Raw genomic sequence first — 26,521 nt, forward strand, 5'->3', positions numbered from 1 at the left:
TTTTATTTTTTTTAAAGAGTTTATTTATTTATTTGACAGAGATAGAGACAGCCAGCGAGAGAGAGAATACAAGCAGGGGGAGTGGGAGAGGAAGAAGCAAGCTCCCAGCGGAGGAGCCCGATACGGGGCTCGATCCCGGAACGTCGGGATCATGCCCTGAGCCGAAGGCAGACGCTTAATGACTGTGCCACCCAGGCACCCCAGATCTTGGCTTTTAAATACCACTCTTCACTAAATGAACCAGGGCTTCTTAGAGAAATGGCTGATGCCAGGGCTAGAGCAGGAAAAATGCAGGATGAACTGGGATCATTTGATCATTCCAGAGAGTAGAAGGAGTAATGGGGACATGTCCAAAGGACACAGAAGCCACCTTGAAGGGCTCCCACTGGCCAAGTCAGAGACAATGTGAACATCAAAATAATCATAATACTAGATTGGATAAAGTAGGAAAACACGAAACCATACTGATAGAAATAAATGAGTTTGAAAATTTAATGGGAAACGTAGTTTCAAAGTACTTCACAGAATACTTGTTAATTACAAAGGGAAAAAAGAGTAACTTTACAGTGCAGAAGCTTGGCAAACACACTTACCGGTAATGGGACAATACGAAATCGTCTGCCACCTGGCGCGTGGGGGTGTGTGTTTCTGTGTTTGCTGTGGATTCATGATGATATTCATTACAACAGAAGGATAGACCTTTACTTTGTATGCTTTATGATCTGTGAAGGACTTCAGTTTATTATTTGCTTCTCACAGTCCCCTTCTGGAGTAGGCAGGGATTATTCATCTACCTTTGAGATGATGATATAATAATAATGGTACTTCTTACACTCAGGCAATAAATAGTCTAAGACCTTTTGAATGTTGCATACGGTAATTCTCATAATTACCCTATGAGGTAGGTATACTGTGATTATTCCCTTTCACGAATGAGACCAAGGCATGGAGAGGTTAAGGAACTTGCCCAAGGTCACACAGCTTGAAAACTGGGGTCTGGAGTCAAGCATTCTGACTACAGATCCCCAGCTCTTATGTACAGTCATGTTACCTCTGTGATGGAGATGACGAGGAAAGCAAACAGGTTAGTTAGATGACGTGTTCAGGGCCCCTTGTTCACTTGGTCATTGGATTCTGCAAATCTGTACTGAGTGCCTGTTCGTGTCAGGCCCGTTCCAGATGTTGGGTGACTGGTACTAGGCAGCCAGAGCCCTGGGCCTCACGGAGCTTGGGCTCTTGAGCGGTGAGCTGAAGAACCGGACCCAAGCCTGCTGCCTTCTGGTGTCGAGTTTAGACACCAATGAACTGTGTGCAGGAGCTGGTCAGTCCCCATGCTCAGAAGTGCACTTTCTGTTTTCTTTTGAAGGTCGCCTGGTAGGTGCTCTGGATGCAGTGCTGGATTCCAATGCACGGGTCGCTCCATTTCGAATTCTGCTCCAAGTGCCTGGGTCCCAGGTTTATTCTCCCATAGCATGTGGTGAGTTACTGAGTGGATCAGACGTTTACTGGGCCATAGCCACGGGTGAGTTTTGTTCCGGTTGGAATATTCCAAACCTTAAGGTCTAAGCATGCCGAGTATCTGCATGTTGGTGAAGCTTGAAGGTAACTCCTTTTAGAAACTCATCTGCTTTTATGAGCTGTTTTTTTTTTTCTTTTTTTGTTTTTCATCCATCAAAAGCACATAAAGAGTACAAGCTTGGGCACCTTGGCTTGGGCATGCCAGACTTTCGCGTGGTGTGTTATTCCAAGGTGCTCTATCTCATTGAGTCTGAATGGAGCCCTTTTCTCCTTAATTTTGTTTCTGACCTAACAAACGTCTTCCTGGGTGTGGGCAGCTATGGGAATGGTACAGGGGAAGCGTCTGAGGGCTGTCTCTGACTCAGGGCAGCCTTCACCCCCTAGTTCCATGTTTCTGCTGCATCACCGGACTACTGCACCCCACGGGAATTCTGAAATCCGTTCATCCTCTTCATCTGGGGTTTCAGTCCTCCTACACTAATGCTCTATCTCCCATGACAGAATCTCTGGGCCTGGGAATCATTACCTCCAAAAAGCCCCTTGTATTCAAAAACAAAAGCAAGATATGTCTTTTAACTACACAAGTCATAAATGTTCACCTTCCAGAAATTAAGTTGGTAAGAGAGAAGGACAAGGAAGTCTTCCATACCCCTTTATCGGTGCTGATCTCTCTTCTGTGTACATGTGCCAATACACGTAGAGGCTTCCGGTTTTGTTTTTTCTCTTAACACTTTACTAGCTACCATAAATTTCCAACATCACTGCACATTCTTTAACAACACTGGATTTTTTTTTTCCTGGAAAAGTATAGAAAAGTACAGAGAAGAAAATTTTTACCATATCCACCATCCAATTTTAAGCACTGCTAACTTCTTGGTATGTTTTTGTTCCCCAGTCTGTTGTGTTCTAGTTAAGATGAATCCTCTGTATTTGTATAAAATCATAAAAACGACGCACATTCAATATAATCCATCAACACTTGACAAGTACAAAGGAGAAAATGTCTCTCACTCCACATCCTGGCCACCCAAAGGAACCTCCGGTCATCCTGCATTCACCTCATTGAGGCCACTTTATACTACATTTAGGGCAGGGACAACAATGGTTTTGAAGACGCAAGTACCTTTGTGAAAATGCAACCTGCTATTTTGTAATAAAAAAATTACAATGCTAATAATTGACAGTGCTATTTTGTAACAAAAATATTACATTTTTACTTGATCTCAGTAAACGAGAAGCTGAAGTAAAACCAGAGAAATGTTAAAGTTCAAAAAATAAATGTTTCCTTAACACGAGAGCTTATTTTCTAAAAGGTTCATCAAAGGTTAAGGGAAGAGATTTGTGAAAGCATCACAGGGTTAGGATTGCGGCTTTTTAAAGCGGTGTTGCAATTCTGACCATGTGCGTTCACTCCCTAGCCTAGAGGACGAGCATGCGGGCATTCTTATTCTTCCCCCTCCCTCTCCAATTTCTCATTTAAAATCCTGTTATTATTAACTTCACGTACTTTTCATTCTGTCCATCACCATGCTGTCCATCATTCTTTGGCTCTGTCCTCTATTTAAATTGATCTAATGGCTTTTACTCAAGTATGGCTTTCCTAATATAGAATCTTTATTCTTGGGGCACCTGGGTGGCTCAGTCGCTTAAGCGTCTGCCTTCGGCTCAGGTCATGATCCCAGGGTCCCGGGATGGAGTCCCACGTCTGGTTCCCTGCTCAGCAGAGAGCCTCCTTCTCCCTCTGCCCTTCGCCCTGCTCATGCGTGCGCGCGCTCTCTCTCAAATAAATAAATAAAGAATCTTTAATTTTGTCTCGTCTCTCCTTCTTCTTCTCTTTCTCCTCCTCCTCCTCCTCCTCCTCCTCCTCCTTCTTCTTCCTTCTTCCTTCTTCCTTCTTCCTTCTTCCTTCTTCCTTCTTCTTCTTCGTAGGCTCCATGCCCAGCGTGGAGCCCAATGTGGAGCTTGAACTCACAACCCTGAGCACAAGACCTGAGCTGATATCAAGAGTTGGACACCCAACCAACTGAGCCACCCCTGCCCCCAAATGTTGGCTCCTCTCTTGATTGCCTAGATTCCTGTTTTCTTCTCCCAGTAATGTCTCATATTTACAAGTGTCTGTCCCTTGCTTTTGGACTTGAATGACACCTTAGCTAGGTATGTTAGTTTCTGGCTACATCCAGAGCATAGTGGCCATTGCTCTAGGGTCTTCCTGTATTTAACGAGGCAACAGGAGAAATCTCAGGCTGGCCTTTTCTTTTTTTTTTTTTTTACCCCCCCCCCTCCTTTTTACCCCCTTGTGGGTGATGTGCTCTTTGTGCGTATATCTCTCTGTATCTTTGAGGTTATGTAGTTTAGTAACTTGGTTGCGGTCTGCTACTGCTTTGAGCACACTGTTAAATTTTTCTGGAATTCAGTGTGCTTTTTCAGTATCTGATTGATTAATCACTTCAGGAAATTTCCTTGTTCTGTGTATTTTTATTTTTATTTTATTTTATTTATTTTTTTTAAAGATTTTATTTATTTATTTGACAGAGATAGAGACAGCTAGTGAGAGAGGGAACACAAGCAGGGGGAGTGGGAGAGGAAGAAGCAGACTCCTAGCGGAGAAGTCTGATGTGGGGCTCGATCCCATGATGGCGGGATCATGCCCTGAGCTGAAGGCAGACGCTTAACCGCTGTGCCACCCAGGCGCCCCTGTTCTGTGTATTTTTAAAGATGCATTTAATGTTCCATTTATCAGAATCCCCCCTCAGAGACCCTTTCTGTTGGATAACTGTTGTCTGCTTTTCATTCTTGTTATTTATTTATTTATTTATTTATTTATTTATTTATTTATTTATTTATTTGATAGAGGGAGAGAGAGAGACAGCCAGCGAGAGAGGGAACACAAGCAGGGGGAGTAGGAGAGGAAGAAGCAGGCTCATAGTGGAGGAGCCTGATGTGGGGCTCGATCCCATAACGCCGGGATCACGCCCCGAGCTGAAGGCAGACGCTTAACGACTGAGCCACCCAGGCACCCCTTCATTCTTGTTTTTATCTGTCTCTTCAACTAGCATCTTCTGTGCTGTTCATAGTCGTTTCCTCTAAGTTAATAATTCCGTTTCCAGCCTTGTATCCTACACTTTGCTGCTTTAACTTACTCATTTGGCTGTATTTTTATCTTATTATTTAGGGAGGGAGAGAACGCATGAACAGGGGTGGGGGCAGAAAGAGAGAAAATCTCAAGCAGACTTCATGCTGAGCATGGAGCCCAAGGTGGGGCTTGATCCCACAGCTCTGAGATCATGACCTGAGCCAGAATCAAGAGTCAGAGGCTCAGCTGACTGAGCCACTCAGACTCCCCTCATTTGGCTGTGCTTTGATCATTTTCTTCAGTGTCTCCTCTCCCTTTCCTCTGTTGTTTCATCTTCTCATCTTTGTACTTTTGTTTTCCTGAGTTCATGTTCTTGCTGTCTTGGAGCATGAAGCATTTGTGAGAATTTCCTTTCCTCCTTGAGGCTTCCGTTTTTCTTCTAGGACACAGTCCCTGTCTTTTGAACACCTTGTGCTCTTCTGTTTATCCTCTTTTGTTGCCAGGTGATGGCTTGGTTGCTATGCTGTTCCTCTGCAACCCACTCATGCTTGGACGCGGTCCTCTAAGACCAACCCTGTGGCATTTGCACCAATGTAGGAGGACTTTTGGGGACAGAGTGGAGAGGACTGGTGTGCTGGGCTGGATGTGGGGTGTGAAGCAGCAAGACCCTGTTCCTTTTTCCAGTTTCTCTCCAGTTTCTCTCCTGTCACTCTGCCCCAGGCCAAACAGTCGGTCTTGTTCTGGGTTTGGGGCTTTTGCTGGGGACATCTGGAGTTTGTCTCCTGACTAGATTGGTTTCTGGGGATTCTGCAGAGCAGGGACCCTGCTCAGTTCCTGAGTCTGTGTGGCCGGGGAGGTCTCCAGTAGCCATTCAGGGCTCCTGGAGCACTCTCGGACCACAGCGACTTTATGGCTGCACAGCACTCAACCTTATGGCCATAGCCTAATTTACTCATCCAGTCCTTTATCAGATACATAATTGGTTCTGATTTTTCAGTATTTTAAAAACCTAGATGAACATCCATACATTTAAATATTTCAGGATACTTCTCGATCCCCAAAGTCCATTCATGTGAAATGTTGGGTGCCTGCCATGTACCAGACACATGTTTGGTGTCGGGGGTCCCTGGGTGAGTGTGTGAGGGAAGTCTCCCTCCGCCGGTTTCACAGGGCCTTGGGGAATCCAGAGAGCAACCCCGGAAGTGGCAGGTAGAGCTGGAACGAGGATTAGGAAAGTAAGAGGCGGCAAGACCCTTGACCAGCACATAGTAAGGAAGTTCTGCAGCAGGGGGATGTACTTTCTAAGTCTATCTTGGATGTGTATTGCCAAACTGCATGCCATAAATGTTGCAGCAGCTTACACTTGCTGCCCCCCACCCCGCCACACCCTGGCAGTGTAGTCCTGAGCAGGCTGAATTCCTAGAATACTCTTTCTCTTGTGGCAGCATCTGCTTCCTTTAGTTTCACCTTGGCTGAGTATTTGCCTTGGACCTGACCCATGGCAGGTGCACAGATGCTCCACGTTCTTCTGCTGTGTCGCCCATGGAAGGTCCCCTGTGTAAGTGGCGGTTCTTTGCAGCACTGCTTTTCTTGGGTTAGGGAAGAGGGAGCGGGGAGGTATTTGTGTCTCGGGCCTGTGGTATTGATTGAGACACTTAGGCCTCTCCTGGGAGTTACTTAGGCATCCTGCACTGTGATATTGACTCACCATATTTAATATTTTATTGTGTCTTGAGCATTGAGAAAGGATCCCTGCCCAGGATTTTAAGTCTCAGATAAAGCACAAACAAGAACTGTAGGAAGGGCCTGGGCGGCACCAGGACGTGGGCAGGAACAGGAAGAGTGGCCTGCAAGAACGATTTATATCTTCATTTGATTTTGGCTGTTTGCACAGCAGTGCGGGGAGACTATGGAGAGCTTTTGAGAAGAATTTTCTTTTCCTTCTTTTTTTTTCTGTTTGTTTTTAAGCAGAGCTGGAAGAGCTAGGTAGATAATCCCCTGGGTGAACGATATTATTTGGCAGCAGATCTGTGGACGATTGTGGTTAGAAGGGGATAAGGATAAGTTGCTATTTTTTGACTTACATGGACCAAGGAATCTCAAAGCTTTATAAACCTCGCTGGCGTCAGTGGATAAAACACGCATGGTGAGAGAGTGGTGAGGACTTGTGTAGGAGAAGGGTATGGAGGACTGTGCCCAGTCTTTCAGGTTGGCGCTCAGATGCCCCCTTCCAGAGACCCCACCCCTGCCCACACCCCCTTCCAGCTGCTTCCCCCACTCTGCTGGTACAGCCCCTCCAGCACTTACCACTGCTGTCACTAAACTGTTTTTTTTTTTTTTGGTCCTCTAACGAAGATAAAAGTTTTCTCAGGGTCCTGGTCACTGCTACCCTTCCAGTGTCCAGGATAGAGCATGGTGTTCAGCCAGTAGTAGGTGTGCAAATAAGCCAGAGCAGTCAAGTGTGGACTCCTGCGTAGGTATGAGTAAGTAGTCTGCTAGTTAAAGAAGGTAATGGCTCAGCACTTACGTCTCCTCTCCTTGAGGAGTGGGAGATGGGGCATGCAATCACAAATAAGACCTCTTGGCCCTTTCTGAGAAGCCAGGGCAGGGATATTCCATGGCTGGGCAAGGCCCTGGGTCAGGAGCTCTGTAATGAGCAACCGGGACCATTAAGCAGGAGAAAAACTTGCAAAACAGGGATCTTGCTTTCTTTAAGAAAACAAAACCAAACAGACAAAAAAGCAGCCCAAAAAAGCCATTTTTTGTTGCGGTAAAATACATACAACGTACAATTCACCATCTTTACCATTTTTAAGTGTGTAGTTCAGTGGCTCTAAGTACATTCACACTGTTGTGCAACCATCACCACGTCCACCTCCAGAGAGTTTTTCACTTGCACAAACTGAAATTCTGTGTCCATTACACACCAAGTCCCCGTTCCTTCCTTCCCGGCCCCTGGTGGCCACCATCCTGCTCCCTGTCTCTATGGATTTGACTTCTTTAGGAATGTCATTGAAGTGGAATTGTACAGCATTTGTCCTTTTGTGGCCGGCGTAGTGTCTTCAGGGTTCGTCCGTGTTGTAGCAGGGTCAGAATTTGTTCTTTTTAACGCTGAGTAATCTATTGCACATCTACACTCCCTTTGAAATCGTATATAATGATCAGCACATAAGGAGAAACCAAGGACGTGGTGTGTGGAACCAGAAGAGTCACATCCCAGGAGCCAGTTCCTGGTCTGGTCGGGAGAGGAGGGAAGAGCAGAGGGAGGACATGAGCGGTCTCGGGCGCCAGCCTGGGGTGGGGCGGCTTCTGGCTGCATTGACACCTAACATGAAGGGCTCTTGGGGGCCCTGGAGGAGCAAGGAGACTTTGTTGGGGTTTCTCTCCTGACGTCTCAGCCTGTGCTTTGTTGCACAGGTGAGAAGCTGAGGCTGTAAGTTACAGATCTGTCATTTCGTGTTCCTGTTGGTAGGTGACTCTGTGCTATTGCTGTGTTATTGACACGTACGTTATTCTTTACCATGGCCCTGAACATTGAGTTCATTACTGTCTTTGCCTTGTTTTTGGGAAATAGAAGAAACTCAGTTGAGACTCTGGATTGTCTGCGTCAGTCGTTCCCGGAGTTAAACTGCTTCTGTAAGAATTGGACTCTTTTTCACATTGATTAATTGAGCTGTGGGGTGGATTGTCTTTTCTGGTTACTGAAAGAGGACCTGATTGCTTTGCTTAGAGACAGCCCGGGTGGAACATGGCCAAGATAGTAGGAACTTTCTGAGGAACCCGACAAACCTTCGTACAGACCATCTTTTAATAATGCTCATGTCTTCATAGATCTGAATTTGGACTCAAGTGCCCAAATACTTTTGTGACTGTGACAATATAAGTGCAAAGTTTTCACCTTCTTTGCAAGGTCTTGTCCCATGGTTTTGAGTGAAACGAGGGAGAGCAGGAAAACCTGGGAGAAAGCAAGTAGGTGAGCATGACGATGCCATGATACCACCGTCCACCGGTAGAGTGCAGAGAATTTCAAGCAGATCTGAGGGAGGTACCTACCTGGGTGGGCAGAGGCATACCTGTGTCTTGGGAGGGAGTAAAAGTATAGATTGAAAAAAAAAAAAAAAAAGAAAGAAACCTTAGTTAATATTTTCGATTTGGAAAATGAAAAAAAAATACATGGCTTTGAAATTTCCAAGGTCATTAAAGGAAGCTGTAGTAGTTCCGCTAACGAAAATGTGTGGCATATGTTTTTTAAAAATTAAGAATCACAGGAGTTAGGCTTTCCAGCTTAAAAAATACTTCCTTTTGCACAAATTTTCCTCATTTGTTCCCTTCAACAACGTATAGGTTGGCATAATTACCGACTTTGGAGAGGAAGGAAGCAAGGCGTAAGTTGCTTTGTAACTTGCCAGGGCCACATCTTGCGTCAGGAGTGCCTCACTGGTGGCTCAGGCACAGGTCCTTCTAGAACGTTCTCTCAGAATGTTCTTATTTCTTTCTTATCTCTGTCCTTGACCACGGCTGGCATTTTACTTTCTCGTATTCTGCACCACAGTTTGCTTTGTCTTTGGAGAGAGAATTTTATTATGGGAGGAAATGTTCCAGGGTGGATCAGATTAGTGTCTTGGTGAACTTTGTGCCAGGGCAGCAGAGGAAGTGCCAGCCAGATCTTTTTTCCAGAACAGAACTCACTGTGCACTTCAAGGAAAACCTGGGAGGCAGCCCTGCAGGAGGAAAGTTAGAACTTGTTTCTGGGTGCACACTCGGAGGCCACTCAATGTGAGTTGGCACATTTGCCTTAGTTGCTTGGGATTTCCTTGAATAACACTCGCTGGCATTTTCCATGTGGGATTTACACTTAGAAATGGCTAATGCTTCTTTTCAGTCGGGGAGTTTCTGTCACCAGGCTCCTACCGTTTTAAACAATTTTGCTTATGCCAGAGTAATTAAATTCCCCGAAGATGTTTGTCTATTAGGGATGTTGCTTATAATTATTTTAAAAAGCAGGCAATTTCTGAGTGTAACTTTTAGACGTAGTAAATTTGAAGGTCAAAAGTGCTATTTAAAAAATGCTTTTTAACCTGGGTAGATACTGGCAGGCCCCATGGTCTGTGTTCCCCCGGTAGCCACAGCCCCCTCCCTCTGTTGCAACAGGCCCCCTTTCTCCCTCTTGAGACAATTCTTCCGCCTGAGATGTCTCCTTACATAAATCCTGATTTGTTATTTGACATACTTTGGAATAAATATGACCCGTATAAAATCTAAAGGTGTGAAGCTGGGAATCCGATATTTCTCTGGCTTCTTCCGTGTTGCCTAACATCTGTGCAGAGCATGACCTGTTGGAAAGAAGAAACCATCTGGAGGGGATCTTGGCAGACATCTGGTTTCATCCCTCTGTTTTAGTAGATGCGGGGAGACTGACTGAGGCATATGGATTGCAAACTAAGATGACTTTGGCGAATGACTTCTTGTTAGATGGTTCCTTAATGATCAAAACCGAAGGCAGAGTGTGAGAGCGGAAGGCTCCGGACTCACTCTTGCGGCCGGAGCGCTCCTCCTCCTGCAGGCCTTGCCAGCCTGGGTGTGTCCTACTCCCTTCACGCTGCTTTCATGCCCCTGAAGCTGTCTATGGCCCAGAGGGCTTGCTTGCTGCTGCCCTGTCTTCTTGGACCTCCACTGAAACCTGGCGCATCTGAGTTGCCTGGGGCTGGGAGTGATCCTGACTCAAGAAATAATAATAAGAAGAAATAAGATCCTGACTGAAGAAATGCGGGGAGTGTAAAATCCTTCACCCTTGTTTCTTGCTCTGCTCTCACAGATTTTTACAAAGTATTTTACAAAATATTCCTCCTAGGTGTGGAGGTCCGTTTATCCAAGTTGATGACTTTTTTTTTTTTTACTAATTTTTTTTTTTTAATTAAAAAGGGCTTTTAAAGTGTTTTTCATTATGAAGATTTTCAGACCTACCCCAAAGTAGTGAGGACAGTGTAATTGCATCTTCCAGGCTCATGCATTGGGATCCGGAAGAAAATGCCTTGGGATCATGGTTTTGCCTACTTTGCTTTATCTCTTATTCTCTGCGCCATCTCCTCACCCACTGATTTATTATTATTTTTATAAGATTTTATATATTTATTTGTCAGAGACAGAGAAGAGAAGCAACGGGAGTGGCAGGCAGAGGGAGAGGGAGAGGAAGGCTCCCCACTGAGCAAGGAACCCGATGTTGGATTTGATCCCAGGACCCTGAGATCATGACCTGAGCCGAAGGCAGACACTTAACTGACTGAACCATCCAGGTGCCTGATCTGGGTGGTTCTAATCCACATTCAACAAGGGCCACACACCTCATTTGGTGGTTGTGTCTCTTTTGTCTCCTTTAGTCAGGAAATCCTCCATTCTTCCTCCCCCATTCTGCTTTTTCTCCCCCCAAGTCATTGACTTGGTGAAGAAATTCAGCCAGTTTTTACATAGAATGACCGTGGATTATGTTTCTGTTTCTTTCCTCAAGGTATGGCTCAGCTCCTTTCTTAGTCCTTCGAATCCCCCCCCCCCCCCAAACTGGAAGGTACTTAGAAGTGGTCAAATTCAGGTTTAACTTTTTTTTTTTTTTTAAACTTGATAGGTGGTTACACATCTTTTATACCGCATCCTCTCAGCAGGCAGGGTTCCCCTGGGTGTCTTAGTCTTAGTGATGCTTAAACTAGTTAATGAGTTCAGGTGGCCGCTTTTAATTGCCTTCTTCCCCATCAGCCTTTCATCTATGGTTTGGCCCATTAGAAACGCTGCCCTATTAACTTTTTCGTCTATATACCACAAAGTGGTGATCCCCCCCCCCCCATTTGATGTGTTCTTTTATGGCTGTCAGCTTGGGCTTGACTGTATAGGAGAACTTGAACTTAACTGGGGCTACTTGGTCACCCTGAGACGTGGTACGTTCAGAAAAGGGAGGAGGGGAGTGCTGACGTCGGCCCTTTAATTGCCTCTTGTTGTTGAGGAGTTGGTGTCCTGGTGATTTGTAGTGGTGACAAGTGAATTGTTTTAGGTGGGTTTTTTTTTTTTCCTTCTTCCCTCCCTTTCCCTTTTTAGCATAGTCTTAAAGTTTAAAGTGCTTCTCCCAATATTTTATCATGAAATTTTTCAAAGTACAGGAAGTTGAAAGGATCATACAGTGAACCCTAAAAGCCAGTTTTTATACATCCAGTGTGTGTCCGTTAATTGCGGTCCTTTGTGATACTCGGATTGTGCCATCATCTGCCCCTCAGAGCACTTTCTGTGGCTTTTGGCACTTTTGGCACCGAGTCACCTCTGAGTGCTTCCCTGCTCTCTGGCCAGTGAGATGTGGAACGTTCACCTTGTGCGTTTTCTGCCTCCTGTCTGGATCCTCCATGTCTCCAGTAAGCCTGGTTCCTTCTACTGGAGAATGGTGCGTAGGGGCCATAATCTGGGGTGTAGAGTTGCTCATTGTTGCTGGGTTGTCACCGCCTCTAAGGCTTTTCAGTAAGTATGAGCTAAGAAGTGTGTGTTACAAGAAAGAAAAGTAAACCATGAGTTCATATTAACTTTTTTGTTATGTTTCAAGTTTTTATGTAAATTCTAGCTAGCTAACATATAGTGTAATGTTAGTTGCAGGAGTAGAGTTTAGTGATTCACATTAACTTCCTAATTCAACTGTAAAACTACATTGTTATAACTTAGCTTTGATTTTATGTTTTTCTCTTATACACTGAAAATCTTGGTTTCTAACAATATTCACATAATTATCATCTGACTGTCTCACACATCCACATACATATTATTCCTAAATAATATCAATATTAACAATAAGAGTACTGAATGAAATTTAACTTTTGGCAACTCCGTTGGCCTTAGAATATATTTAACTATGGATGTATAGTCAACATTGTTTAAAACAGCTATTTTCTCTGTGTAATCATTTTAATAACCTGATAAGTCTGTCCACTTATTTAAATTAAGTATTGCTTTTTTCCCCCTTATTGATTTAACTTTAAAAAAAAAAAAGGAAAACTCTTTTATAGCTCCTTAATCAAACCTATAAAATCTATAAACAAGGTCTGTATAGAGAAACCTTTCATTGCTACCCCCCCTTGCCTCCTTCCCTCTGCCATAGGGAAACCTTTCTTTTTCTAGCTTAGCTTCCTACTGTTTTGTTTTACAAATATACTCTACATTCTCACACCCTCCTTTTACAAAGGTCACATTTATTCTGTTCTGTGCCTTACCTTTGTTCAGTTAGGGACATATCCTGGAAATCATTCCATATCAGAGAGTGGAGGTTATCTTCTCCTTTGTTTTGTTTTGTCTTTCATTTATGTAGAAGTACCGCAGTTTATTCAGCCTGTTCTCTCCTGATGGACATTTGTTTTTTTGTTTTGTTTTTTAAAGACTTTATTTATTTGATATATAAAGAGAGCACAAGTAGGCAGAGTGGCAGGGAAAGGGAGAAGCAGGCTCCCCACCGAGCAGAGAGCCCAATGTGGGCTCAATCCCAGGACCCTGGATTCAAGACCTGAGCCAAAGGCAGACCCTTAACCGACTGAGCCACCCAGGCGCCCCTACTGATGGACATTTGTGGTGTTTTCATCCCTGGCCATGCCTCAGTGAATAGCCTGGTAAATAAATAATTTTGTGCCTAGACTGCTGAATCACTGGGATAGATTACCCTTTCAGTCCTGCAATCCCAACTCTAGTAAATGAATATAAAGCTTTGTTAGATATCACTAAATGTCCCTTCCTCCATCGGGTTTGTAACACTGGAAAAAATTGCCATCAGCGATGGATGAAAGTACCTGTTTTCCCAGATTCGTCATTGTATCTGTTGTCAAACTTGTGGATTTCTGCCATCCTCGTAGGTGTTTCTGCAATGGTTCTCGTTTGCCATCCTTGTATTGTGAGGAAGTCGAGTGTCTTTTATGTTTAAGGGCTATTTTCAGAAACTCCTTGTTCTTAGGCTTTGCTTCATTTTTTATTGGGTGATTCTTTTCGTCCCCTCAATTTTTAGACACTGTCTAAATATTAGGAATATTAGTCCTTTGAGCAATGAAATTAAAAAAAATCTTTTTCCAGCTTGTCATGTCCTTTAGAGCCTTTACTTTTGGTGTGTTTTACCTTGCAAAGGCTTTTTAATGTAGTGGGATTTAGAATGCCATTCTTTTAAACTTAATGATTTTGAGACATGCTTAGAAAGGTTTTATTATTCCCAAGTTATACGGGAATTCACTCCTTTTCTTCAAGTACCTGTAAATTAGCTTTTTTCTAGAATACTTTTAAAGCTGTTCTTCTTTGTCTCCTGGCTTGCATTGTTTCGGACAAATCTATCATTCTTTGTTGCTCTATAATTATTGTCTTTTTTCTTCATCACTGGCTTTCAGCAGTTTGATTAGATGTGCATTTATGTGATTTCTCTTGATGCTTTTTCTGCTTGGAGTTTGTTGAGATTCTTGGATCGGTGTGTTTATAGTGTTCATCAAACTTGAAAAAAAACTTAGCAATTTCTTCAAATATGTACCTATTTTTTCTGTTCTCTGTTTCTTGCCCCACCCGTCCCCTTCCCCCCCCCCCCCCCCCCCCCGCCCCGGGACTCCAATTAGGCTGCTTGCTGCTGTACCGCAGCTCACTGATGCTCTGTAATTTCCCTTGTTGTTAATCCTTTTTCTTCTGCTTTTCATTTTAGTTCTTAATCACTCTGTCCAAGTTCCCTACTTTTTTTTTCCCTGCAGTGTGTAAGTTACTTTTAACCCCATCCAGTATATTTCTGAATACAGACACTATTTCTCCATCCCTAAAAGTTTGGTTTGGATCTTTTTTTTTTTTTTTTTTAAGATTTTATTTATTTATTCGACAGAGAGAGAGAGACAGCCAGCGAGAGAGGGAACACAAGCAGGGGGAGTGGGAGAGGAAGAAGCAGGCTTATAGCAGAGGAGCCTGATGTGGGACTCGATCCCATAACGCCGGGAACATGCCCTGAGCCGAAGGCAGATGCTTAACCGCTGTGCCACCCAGGCGCCCCTGGATCTTTTTCTTTATCTTTAATTTGGTCTCTTACCATTCTCATGCTCTCCTCTACTTTTTGAACTCTTGGAGTATATTTGTAATAGCTGTTTTATGTCCTTGTCTGCTGATTATTTTATCTCTGTCCTTTCTGGTTCTGTTTCTATTGATTTTTTTTTTTTCCCTTTTGGTTAATGGTTAGATTTTCCTACACCTTTGTTTCTCATTATGAGCAGTGTTTCTAATGGCACTAATACAAGGGCATTTTAATTATTTTAATTATAAGTTGAAAATCTATTTTACTTTCGGTGTCAGGAAGGTTGAGTTTTTCCACTTACTGCAAATACTTTTAGGGACTCAGTATTTTAATTTGAAGGCAGAAAAGGTCAAGGACATGATGATGTGGTATTGATACTGAGCTTTCACAGGTTCCTGTGAAGATACTGCCTCAGGCACGGATCAGATGTTAGAGTATCCACGTGAAGGGAGTGTGGTTTCTGAAAGGGAAGGGCTTTGGTTCAGCCCTCTTCTCTGCTCATCTGTGATTCTTACCTCAAATTCTTTGCTTCTGAGTTACTCTGTCTAGGATGAGTATGGTGTGAAATTTAAAAATGATGCTGCCTTGGCAGTGTTGCTTTTAATTAGCCCCTTTGTGGTCTGTATGGCTTTTTCAGTCCAGGCATTCGATGGTAGCCATTGAGTGTTTGGTTGGAGGAGAAATGTACTAGTTCAAAGAAACAGCTCCAAACTACACACGTGGAATGTCCATTCATTGTAAATTAGGATTTAGGTAGCTGGGGAAGGCCCTTAATTTGGTTGGATAGTTACTAAGCAGAGAGAAAACAGTTGCTTTTGAAAACTGAAGCTTGGATGAAGTTATTTATGGCTGTGTTCGTGCAGAAGCTGTAGGTATAGACAATGAGATGCTTGTTTTATTTCCTGAAAATACCTCTGGGGGGAACTTTGGCAAATAAATACTGTGTGTGAGCTTGACAGTGACTCAGCTCTGGGGAGCTGCCTGGCCAGCTTCCCCAGGCTCCCATCTCCACTGTGTGTGAGGATAGAGTGAGGCCTTAGTAGCCAGGAGAACCAGCCTTGAGCTTGGCTCTTCTCTGCCCTGAGTTTTCTTACCCAGAAAATAATACCACCTACTTTGTGCTATTTTTATTAAGATAAACAATATCAAGTGTATGACATATCTAACAAAATGCCTGGGAACGTGCTAAGAATTCAGAAAACGGCCTGTGTCTACCACCTCTGGCTGTTTTGCCTTAGAGCTGGTAATTTAGAAGTCATCACTGTTGGTTGTTCTGCGGTTAATTGGGGTTTCTAGTATTGTATTTTGGTTTTGCATAGGTATTTATAAATCTGATTTGACTTCTTGTGTGGGTGATGTTTAAGATCCTCTGAACTTGATTTTCTTAGGAAATAGAAGTCTTATTCTGCAACAATAGAAATCTTATTTTGCCTTAATAAAACAAGGTATAATTTTGCCAATTGGATTTCTGTTAAAATCTACAGTGTTCCTATACATTTTGGTTTTAAACAGCTCTGTTGACCTTCTAGGGCTGCCATAAGAAAATACCACAGACTGTGTGGTTTAAACCAACATTTATGTGCTCAGAGTTCTGGATGCTGGAAGTGCACGATCCAGGTGCTGGCAAGGTTGGTTGCTCCGGAAGCCCCTCTCCTTGTCTTGCAGACGGCCATCTTCTCTCTGTGTCCTCACATAGAGCATTCCTGGTGTCTCTTTCTCTCCTCCTCCTCCCCCTCCAGATTTATTTATTTTTTAGAGAGCACTCGCAAAAGAGAAAACACGTGTACAAGCATGTTGGGGGTAGGGGGAGAGGGAGAAGGAGAAAGAAACTCTGACTCCATGCTAAGCATGGACCCCAACTCGGGACTCGATCTCACCGCCCAGAGACCATGAACTGAGCTGAAACTAAGGAAACCAAGAGTCAGATGCTTAACCAACTGCACCATCCAGGCGCCCCTGTTCGTCTTCTTAAAAGGGCACTAGCCCTCTCGGATCTGGGCACCACCTTTTGACTGCATTTAACCTAAATTACTCCTTCAGGGCCCTGTCTCCAAATATGGTCATATTGGGGCTTAGAGCTGCAGCAGATGCATTTGTTGGGGGGACACACTTCAGTCCGTAACTGTAGCTCTCCTCTGTCTTGGTTTTGGAAGGCCCACAGCAGAAACAGTGAGAATATTGCCATGCTGTTAATTTGTAGCCTTTTTAATCATTCCACCCCTTCAATGGGTGACGTGTTCTCATGTTCTTATTTTTTCTTTGCGTTTCCCACCACTTGTATGTCTGTAATGTGGTGGCTTTCCAACGTTTTTTGAGCATGACCCACAGACAGAGAAATATTTATGTGTGTGTGCTTACCTCTAACAAATATTTTACAAATCAGTGGTTGCTCTTATGAAATGCCATGTATTCCCTTTTCTGTTTCATTTTTTAAAACGCTATCTTCTGATGAGCTACTCCGTGTGATTTGGGAAACCTGGTGACAGCTCAGGTTTAGAACTTAGGTGTGTGAGATCTGTTGAGTGACTTTTTAGTCCTTCGGGGCTGAGGACATGCAGTCGGTTTGCACTGACTTACGGTATTTTGGAAGCCTATCATAAGACTTCCCTGCAGAGGAAATTCTAGTTTGGAAAATTTCCCTGCCATTTGGCAACTTTTGTAGGAAATGGAAGACAGTAGGGTGGAAAAGTTTCATCATGTTGATTGTCTTGGCTGGGAGAGACATACAGCTATGTCTTAGATTCAGGAACAGGGCAGATTGTAATGAAATCTAATTGTGGTTCACTGACAGATTTTTATGTGTGTGCCTGTTTTCTCTCTCAAGGTGGAGGCGTGGTTTTGTTTCAGAATTACCTTTCCCTGTCATAAGCTCCTCCCCGTAAGTAGAAGAATCTTTAAAAGAATAAAAGCCAAAATTTTTGATGGCTTTATTTCAGGTCTTCACTCCATGTGATAGACTGTGTTGGGGCTTGTTTATAGTTTTATTCGCGCTGTCTGTGTTTATGGGTAAGTTGAGGATGACCTACATGTTTAGCTGTTAACAATGAACTGTGCTGGCCCTATAAGCTTAATAGGATAGATGAAAACCTGTTTCGTGTCCTCCAGAAAGAGGCACTCAGGAAATTGGAATTGCTGTAAGTACAAACACAAAATGACTTTTTTTTTTTTTAAGTCAAGCCATAGGAAGTAATGGACCTAAGGATTATGTAAATGTTACTTTGAAATTAAAATGCAGCTTACTACGGGAGGCCCCCAGGGTACATCAAGGTTGTAGAGAATGAGTTCATACCCTGCTTTTGCCTTTCCTTCAATACCTATGACCTTGGAGAAGTTTTTGAGCTTCCATTTCCTTATTCAGATGTCTTCATTACACAGCAGTGAGCTAGTCCCTGGAATACAAAGGTCATAAAGGTGTCTTCTCCCTTCTCTTGTTCTTCCTTGTTCTGCCAAGTTTTTGTTTTTGTTTTTTTAAATGAATTAGGAGGTTATGAAAACACACTCAAGGGGTGCCTGGGTGGCTCAGTCAGTTGAGCATCCAACTCTTGACTTCGGCTCGGGTCATGGTGTCGGTCGTGGGATTGAGCCCTGTGGAGGCTCCACACTCAGTGGGGAGTTTGCTTGAGATTCTCCCTCTCCCTCCCTCCCTCCCCCTCTGTCTGCTCCTTACCTCTGCTTCATGCTTTCTCTCACTCAAATCTTTAAAAAAAATACTCAAAAAGATTGATGACCAGTGAGGATAATTTTTCCCATTTATTCTTTGCCTTAAATCTGACCAGTTGGTTTTATTATGCTAGATAATAAAGTACAAAGATCTAGAAAGAGCAAACCTTAAAGAGAAGGGCAGAGGTCCAGGCATCCTCAAGGCTCTTGTGCAAGTTTATTGGCTTTAGTGAAGACCCAAGGACTCTCTTGAGACAGTGTGATGTGCTGTCTGCCCATTAGGAAGACCCCATTGCTGACCCCTCCAGGTATAGGAGGCGATTTTGTGACTGACACCTACACAGTTGCCAGTGGAAGACACTGAACTGCAGAGATTTAAGCCAGAGGTGGGCAAACCTGACGTCTGCCTAAGGCACCTCAGCCCTGAGTGTGAGTAACCAAGCAGACCCTGAGTGGCCGGAGTTCAGGTAGACGACACTCAGAAGCTTCATGAGAGTGAAGCCTGGAATAACTTGGTTTGATTTTGTTTTAAGAGGATCTTTCCCCCTTATAAGAGGAATGGGGAGCCTGAAGGGCTAGGGTTTTCCCCAAAACCACAGGGGCCTCCTGGGTGGGAGGGGGATGACAGTGAGAGGATGCTGACCATGTCCCCCAGAGCTAGCTCTCCTAAACTGCATGTGGCTGCATCTCCAGTCTGTTGATCCTTAAAGAGCAAGAGTGTGTGTGTGGGGGTGCTGATGGACAGCTGGGAAGATCACGGGTTGGTGTGGACTGAATGGTGTGTTCCTCCCCCATATTCATATATCTAAGCCTTAACCCCCAGTGTGGTAGTATTTAGAGGTGAGACCTGGGGAGATAATTGGGTTTAGAGAAAATCATGAGGGTGGGGCCCCCATGATGGGATTCTTTATAAGAAGAGGAAGAGAGACCAGATCTCTCTCACTTTTCCTCATGAAGAATTCTCTTGGATTGCTCTGATGACTCCTTCCCAAACTTGTCTGTTCAGTCCTAACACAGATGTTCTTTATACTCACTGACCCTAAATTCACAAGTCAGGAGTGAGTTCTCTGGCATGTTTGTGCCTGGGCTTTGTATAAGATCCCTCCGTGCATCTATACTCTGCAGGGAGGAAAGCTGCAAATAGCATACAGAAAGTTTGGTGTTAACAAAATGTGTATCTGGCTTTTGTGTATGGTGTATGTGGTTCTGTTGACCATTATGCCTCTCACACTGGCGAGCTTATTCTGCACTGGTGTTTGGTAGCCCTTGACCTCTTTGAGGTTAGAATATCTCCTGCTTCCCATTTTGGAAATCTGGTCCTCCCAGCTGGGCATTTCTCTATTCCTGTACTACACACACCTGATGCACACATCCCTTTTCTTGTCCAGGACCATGCTTGCTTCAACGCAGGGGACTTCGTTGAGCACCTGCTATGTGCCGGGTCCTTCACTAGGAGCTGGCACAGTCCCCGTGCCAAGGTGCCCATTTTCTAATGGAGAGTACTAGGAGATTCCTCAAGGGGAAATACTAAAATAACTAAGCTTTTTGGTAACAGTGTTGCTTAATGCTTCAGTAATGGGGTGATTTCTTTTTAATTGCCTTGGAAAGAAATTAACTTACTAGACATGATTTAACGTGTTTTTAATGTTTAGTATACAACCTCTTTTTATGTTCTTAAAGGATGTTGTTGTAAATGATACCAAGTACGGCTTGGTAAACCTGGAAATTCTCTAGGTTGTTGCTGTTGTATTTAATGATGCCTGTTGCGAGTGGCAACACCCTTGGGCAACCAGCAGAGCTTTCTCAGGAGGCTCTTTCCTCTGTGACCCTGGGCTGAGGTCCCTCTTGAGGGATCCCTGTTCTCACAGGGTAAACTGTGTGAGACTGTTCAGAATTGGCCCTCTTTGGGGGGCTTGTTTCCCCTGGAACAGCTGCATAATTACAAGTGTTTCCGTCACTTGAGTGGATGTGGTAGGAAGTTCAGGCATCAGCAAGGCTGACAGGATGTGCACACTCAGTCCCGAGGGTAACCTGGTGGGTCCCCTGGCTCATCCATGTGGCAGTGGGCAGGTGTTTGCAAATCCCAGTGCTGTGGCGAGGGACACCATGGCTTCAGAGGAGGGTGCCTTCCTTGTCTGCTGTGACCCAGGATGTGAGAAACCAGGATGTTTTAATCACAAACACAGGTTTCATAATATTTGGAAAATGAGTTCCTGTTCTAGGAGTTACTTTTAATTTTGGTATCTTTTGCTGTTCTAACCCAGGTGCGACATTAGAGGAAATAAACCAGCACTGGGACTGGCTGGAGCAGAATCTCCTGCATACTTTGTCTGTCTTTGATAATAAGGATGACATCGCCAGCTTTGTCAAAGGGAAGGTAAAGGTAGGTCCTTCGATTGAAATGCTTCTCCCCATTTTCCCATCTTTCTTATGACGTTTTGAGCAGTATAGCATTTTTGATCCGATTCGAACAGTTTTCTCCACCATAACTGAATATCTTGGCTTAATACACAATCATAGGAGCTGGACTTGTTACTTGTCAAACTTCACAGTCAGTCTGGCAAAATACACTTGAAATTGGAAAATCCACATTCTCCAGCCTCAGTTTTTGTTCTCCTTTACAGAAGTGAAGTTCCTCTCTTGTCTCAGGAAAAAAAAAAGTGTTAACATTTATGTTTTTGCAGAGCAGAAATGTTATTTGACTCCTTAAACTCGTTATTCCCACCTTTTTGCCGTTGTGACATCTTGTCACACTATTTTGTTGGACCTGGCACTTGCCTCTTCCTAAAAGTGGCTATTTATTCTTCAGATATGTCAATTAAATGGAATTAATTGCAATTACATTTTGAGAAGGCAAGACAGGAATATTTTAGAGGGTATCTGTTAATATCTCCTGTGAGTTCCATCTTCTCTAACCATCATTGCAACAACATGATTGGTACCCAGTGCTTTAAAAGCTCTATCAGGCAGGGAGAGACTGTTTCTCATTCTGATTTTAACCCTTATTAAACACTTGAACACATTAGCCTGTAATACAATTTTCCTCCTACGGGTAAAATCCCCCAGACCATTGATTTTGTTTATTTATTTTTTCTTCAAAAGTTTGCCTCAAAAGTGCTTCAGCTTTTAGTAAAAGGTGTCAAAGTGAATTCTCACTTTTAAAGGGACAAAACTTTACATCAAAAACCAGGGATGTACTGTATGGTGGCTAACATAATATAATAAAAAAAATTAAAAAAATAAATAAAGGGAAAAACAGGAGTATTCTTTTCATTTGGGCATCAGGAACTCTTAAGTCACCTGGTAGGAACCACAGGTCTCCTGAGTCAGGCAGTGTGGCATGGCAGTGTTGGTTGGTGGCCTGTTGGTGTCACCTCTGGCCTGTGGGGTTGGCAGGTGGACCCAGGCTATGGTGGGAACTCATCCAGCCCATGGGTTACCATCTCTGCCTGGTCTGACTCACGAGCTTGGTTGCCTGGGTCAGATTGCACTGGGACTTAGCTGCAGAAATGCCCATTTCACGGTTAATTTTCACACTTACCTCCCTTCTCTTTAGTCTTAGTATGTTGTGGTGGTTCTTTGATTTAGGGTTTCTCCTTTTAATATGGAGGAAGGAAATTCATTTCTGCTGCAATGGCTTTAGGAAAGCTTCTGCAGAGGAGGAAGCAGTTTTTCCTCTACCCTCCTAGGTTCTCCTCCTATGGCCTGGACATTAAACCAACAAAAGTCAAATTGATGAGAAAAACAGTTGATCAGCGCGTGCAGTGTGCATACACATGGGGGAAATGCAGTGATGAGTAACTCAGAGGGGTGGTTAGAATGTGGGGCTTATACAGCAACTCAACAAAGAACAATACGTTTGTAGAGAAGGGACAAGACAAAGAGAAAGCCATTCAGGCTTTCAGGGGTGGCCAGCTGTGGGAAGGTAAATGTGGAGAGAAATGAAAGGAAGAGAAGGACTGTTTTTGTGAGGTTTGTTATGCGCATTCCTCTCAGTGCTGGTCTGAGTCTAGAGTTACCCTCCTCTTCCCAGCACAGAAGAGGGAGGCACCTTCACAAATGGGTATTGGTGTTCCTGTTTTAGGCAAGTAGTGGGGGAGGGCAGAGAGCCTTTTTGGTGTCTGGCTGTGTCTCAGTTGTCTTCAGCTTAAAATAATCCTTATGCCAAAGTGGCGTGGTTTGGGATGACATATTCTGATCCCCTGTACATCAAAACTGAAATGCAACAACAACAACAAGAACAACAACAACAGTTGCAGGGAGGCTGCTGGCCTGGAGCAGGGGCTGGGGATGGAGGGGTTCTTGTGGTCTGAGATGGGGTTATATCTTTGGGGCCACTATGGTGTAGGTTCTTCCTTTCCTCTGGGAAGATCCAAAGGAATTAGGAATTGGGGCTTTCCTACTCATATCCTAAGGAGTTAGCCACTCGGTAAAGCTTTAAAGAAATCCCCGTACTTAGAGTTGTGCTCGTCACCAGACCCCGCAGTCCACAGAAGTCTGGAGTCTGTGTGGTCACCGTCGTGGCTGCATCTGGACCCAGGGCATCCTGTCCTGCTTCTGTGACTTCGCGGTAGAGCCTTCCTAGAATCTCCTTCACGCCTCGTGGTCCAGAGCTTTATATATTAGATATGTTTCTAAAATCATTCATCGTTCTTATAACTTTTCAATTTTATAATGTCTGGTTAAATAAAATTTGGAAAAGAAGAAAAGCATAATGAAGGAAATGAAAAGCACTTGAAATTTTAACCGCACTTCAGATTCATTTAATAAATAATTCTTATTTTAATAGTAACTCCCAAGTAATTTTCTAAAACAGTTTATACAGTCTAGGATTTGGTAGCTATGCCCCCCAAATGACCTTGTCTTTTTTTTTTTTTTTGAAAGATTTTAGTTTTTAAGTAGTCTGTACACCCACCATGGGGCTCAAATTTACAACCCTAAGATCAAGAGTCACATGCTCTACTGACTGAGCCAGCCAGGCACCCCAAAAATGGACTTGTCTTATATTTTTTTGGGAGATTTTATTTATTTATTAGAGAGAGAGAGTGAGCAGGGAGCAGGGGGGAGGTGCAGATGGGGAGGGAGAGGGAGAAGCAGACCCCCACTGAGCAGGGAGCCCAACATGGGGCTCAGTCTCAGGACCCTGAGATCATGACTGGAGCGGAAGTCAGTTGCTTAACCGACTGAGCCACCCAGGCACCCCAAAAGTGGCCTTGTCTTAAGGGACCTAGCCTTTCATGAAGCACAGGAATGTGGGGAATCAGAATTCTCATCTGGTCAATGGGTTGTCACCCGTTTGGAAGAAGCCACAAGCTTATGTTCTAGGCACTCTTACAGCCTTACTCTGGATTTAGAAAGGATCCTTACTGCTACTTGTTGTTGGCAAAGCAGTTGTATGTTCAGATGCTTTCTTTTATGTCTTGTCTCCCTGTGCATCTGAGTGCTTTGGATGTATTTATGACCTCGGCCAACATACTTCTTTTCTACCTTAGAAGACTGTAGAGTGTTTTGTGGTAGTGAAAGGTGTCAGATGTCAGGCACCTGTTGGCTTTGTATTGAAAGTTTTGAACCAAATGAGGAAGACATTCATTAGCCCTTTTAAAAAAGGGGGGCACCAGGGTGGCCCAGTTGGTTAAATGTCTGCCTTTGGCTTGGGTCATTATCTCAGGGTCCTGGGATCGAGTCCCACATTGGGCTCCCTGCTCAGTGGGGAGTCTGCTTCTCCCTCTCCCTCTGCTGCTCCCTCTGCTTGTGCTCTCTTGTGCTTTCTCTCTCTCTATCAAATAAATAAATAGGATCTTAAAAAAAATAGACTAACTCGTAACTCAAACTTGGGTAGTTCCTCAAGGTTGATGCATCAGATTCACGCTTGAACCAGTAACTTGATCATTCCTGTTCCTGAAGGGAGAGCCAGGAGGTATCACACAATAGTAATCTGTTAGAAAACTTGGGCTTAGAAGTGAGTGATTTGCCCAAAGCCTCAAGGCTGGTTAGTGGCCAAGTGAGAGACTTGTTCTTAGTTTATCTACCCCCCCCCCCCAGCTCATCTTTCCCCCCACCATGACCATGCTTCTGGGTGGTCGTTGGAGTGGCGAGCCGCTCTCCTCCAGCCCTGGTGTGTGTTGGGCAGTGTAGACTCCTCAGGTCCCGCCTCTGCCTGCCCCTCCCTTTGTCCCTCTCACTGACGATGGGACCCTTATCTTTCTGCGTGTCAGGCTCTGATTGCGGAGGAGACAAGCAGCAGGCTTGCCGAGCAGGAAGAAGAGCCTGAGAAGTTCCGAGAGGCCTTGGTGAAGTTCGAGGCCAGGTTCAGCTTTCCAGAGGCGGAGAAGCTGGTCACCTATTACTCCTGCTGCTGCTGGAAGGGCAGGGTTCCCCGCCAAGGCTGGCTGTACCTCAGCATCAACCATCTCTGCTTCTACTCCTTCTTCCTTGGCAAGGAACGTAAGTGACGCTCGCGCTGGCGTTCGCAGGTGAGGCTGGGCCTCGGGAGGCTCAGTGCTGTCCTGAGACCAGAGGAAGAGCTAGAGAGCAGAGGGTTTCTAAATGAGTAGTTGAGATGGTGATGAGTGATACTTGATTAACTTCAAATGACGTGTGCAATTATATTTCTTTATGCTCCCACCACTCAGGGGCTTCGATTTTGTGAGGTTTCATTTTTTCCATTGCCTTAACCATTTCTGTGTAGCTCACTCATAGAGCCACTCAAGTTTTTTACTTTATGTTGCTCTGAAAACACATTGTCAAAACTGATGGGCCAGTGCTTCTAAGGGAGTGGAACATGTTGTTGCTTCTTAGGATGGGTGGGGGGCATTTAAAAAGTTCCCAGCCCTGAAGGTCACGACTGCTCCCGGAAAAGGAGCAGGATGTACAGTTGTTCCTTGGAACGGGAGGGAATTCTTCACCTGGGTCCGCTTGAGATGCAGGCAGCGATTAACTTTTCACACATTGATCCACTGACCATTGCCATGCGAGGTGATGGAAGTCCAAGATAAGAAAGAAAAGCCGTAAGTGTCCGTGGTATATTGAATTTTTAAAAAGTCATTCCCACTGAAACTTCTTTTGGAACCAAATATTGTTTCAAGCACCCATGCAGGGTGGCAGCTGTGCGTGTATGTAAAATAAGTATATGCGTATGTATGTGTTTATCTACCTAATTTTTTTTTCCTTCCTGCATTTAAGTTTGTATTTCAAGTTGAACCAGTGGGAGGGGCTTCTCTGAAATTGTGCTCACACAGCTTCCTTCCAGGGTCATCACTTCTCTTTCTCACGCTGCCTGCTTTAGGTCTGATGCTCTAGGACATAGCCCCTGCATGCACAGCCTTCCCCCACCCTCGGACTGTGCTCTGACCTAATCTTGACCATCCTTATTCTTGTACTTTCTGCAATGCTTCTCAAAATTCATGCCGGTCTTTCCTTCCCTTCCCCATTTTTGTGCCTCTTTGGAAACTCCGGTTCACCCTTCAGAATCCGTTTTTTATCACCTCCAGGGACTTTCCCTGGTCCCCTTACAATTTGCACCACATTTGTGTTTCTATTTGAGATTTTGTCAAGTTATTGGTTGCTTATTTTACATGTCTGTTTTCCCTATTTGAACGAGCTCCTTAAGTGCGGGACTTTTCGCAAAGTAGACACGTGATGAAATGAAAGTTGATGTTATAGGTTGTATATGTGTTTGTATGAACTACTTACGTGAAAGCAGCCAGAAGTAGCTGAAGAAGTGTCTTCTCCAGCCTGATGTAGATACGTGGCCTTTTAAGTCACTGAAGCCCTGAAAACATTATTGCAACAAGAGGAAAGAAATGGTAGAAACAGGGACACGTAAAGATCCCCTCCTTTATTTGAAAAAGAAAATGACACTCTCTGACACCAATCAGTCATAGTCACTAAGCCAAATTTTGTTAGGATGCTGAGTTTTGAAAAAAAAGAAATGATTTCTAGTATTTGATAACATTTATCACTTTAAGTTGTTACAGTGTCTCTTCTCCATTTGCATTAGCAAGCTCTAGCTAGCCTCGCTACCACTGTATTGGAAACATTTCCCAGAATAGAACACTTGTTTATAAAATGTACTGTTTGTACTGTATTACTTTAAAAAGAATTCCATAGAAATCGTACTGTGTCTTCTAAGACTGTCATTTGACAGTCTAAATGTTAAGCCTGTTTCTCTAAACGAGATCATGAATAATCCTTTTTTGCACTTCTTTTTTTTTATAGCTTACACCATG

At 43.9% G+C, this 26,521-nt stretch overlaps 1 protein-coding gene across 5 annotated transcripts in view; it reads left to right on the plus strand.

Moving 5' to 3' along the window:
* The window catches only part of TBC1D8 (TBC1 domain family member 8), a 105,151-nt gene that overhangs the window by 39,149 nt on the left and 39,481 nt on the right, over positions 1-26,521 (plus strand). For 3 of the 5 annotated variants that reach the window (XM_045771854.2, XM_045771850.2, XM_045771851.2), the window contains exons 2-4: positions 1,367-1,522; positions 20,558-20,676; positions 24,509-24,737. In XM_045771854.2, coding sequence (XP_045627810.2) covers positions 1,367-1,522; positions 20,558-20,676; positions 24,509-24,737 — 504 coding nt within the window. The remainder of the gene's footprint in view (positions 1-1,366; positions 1,523-20,557; positions 20,677-24,508; positions 24,738-26,521) is intronic. The other 2 variants (XM_045771852.2, XM_045771853.2) reach the window with 1 other exon arrangement.

The sequence above is a fragment of the Ursus americanus genome, chromosome 7 (assembly GCF_024610735.1).
Source record: "Ursus americanus isolate L20-20 chromosome 7, mUrsAme1.1.p, whole genome shotgun sequence".
NCBI lineage: Eukaryota > Metazoa > Chordata > Mammalia > Carnivora > Ursidae > Ursus > Ursus americanus.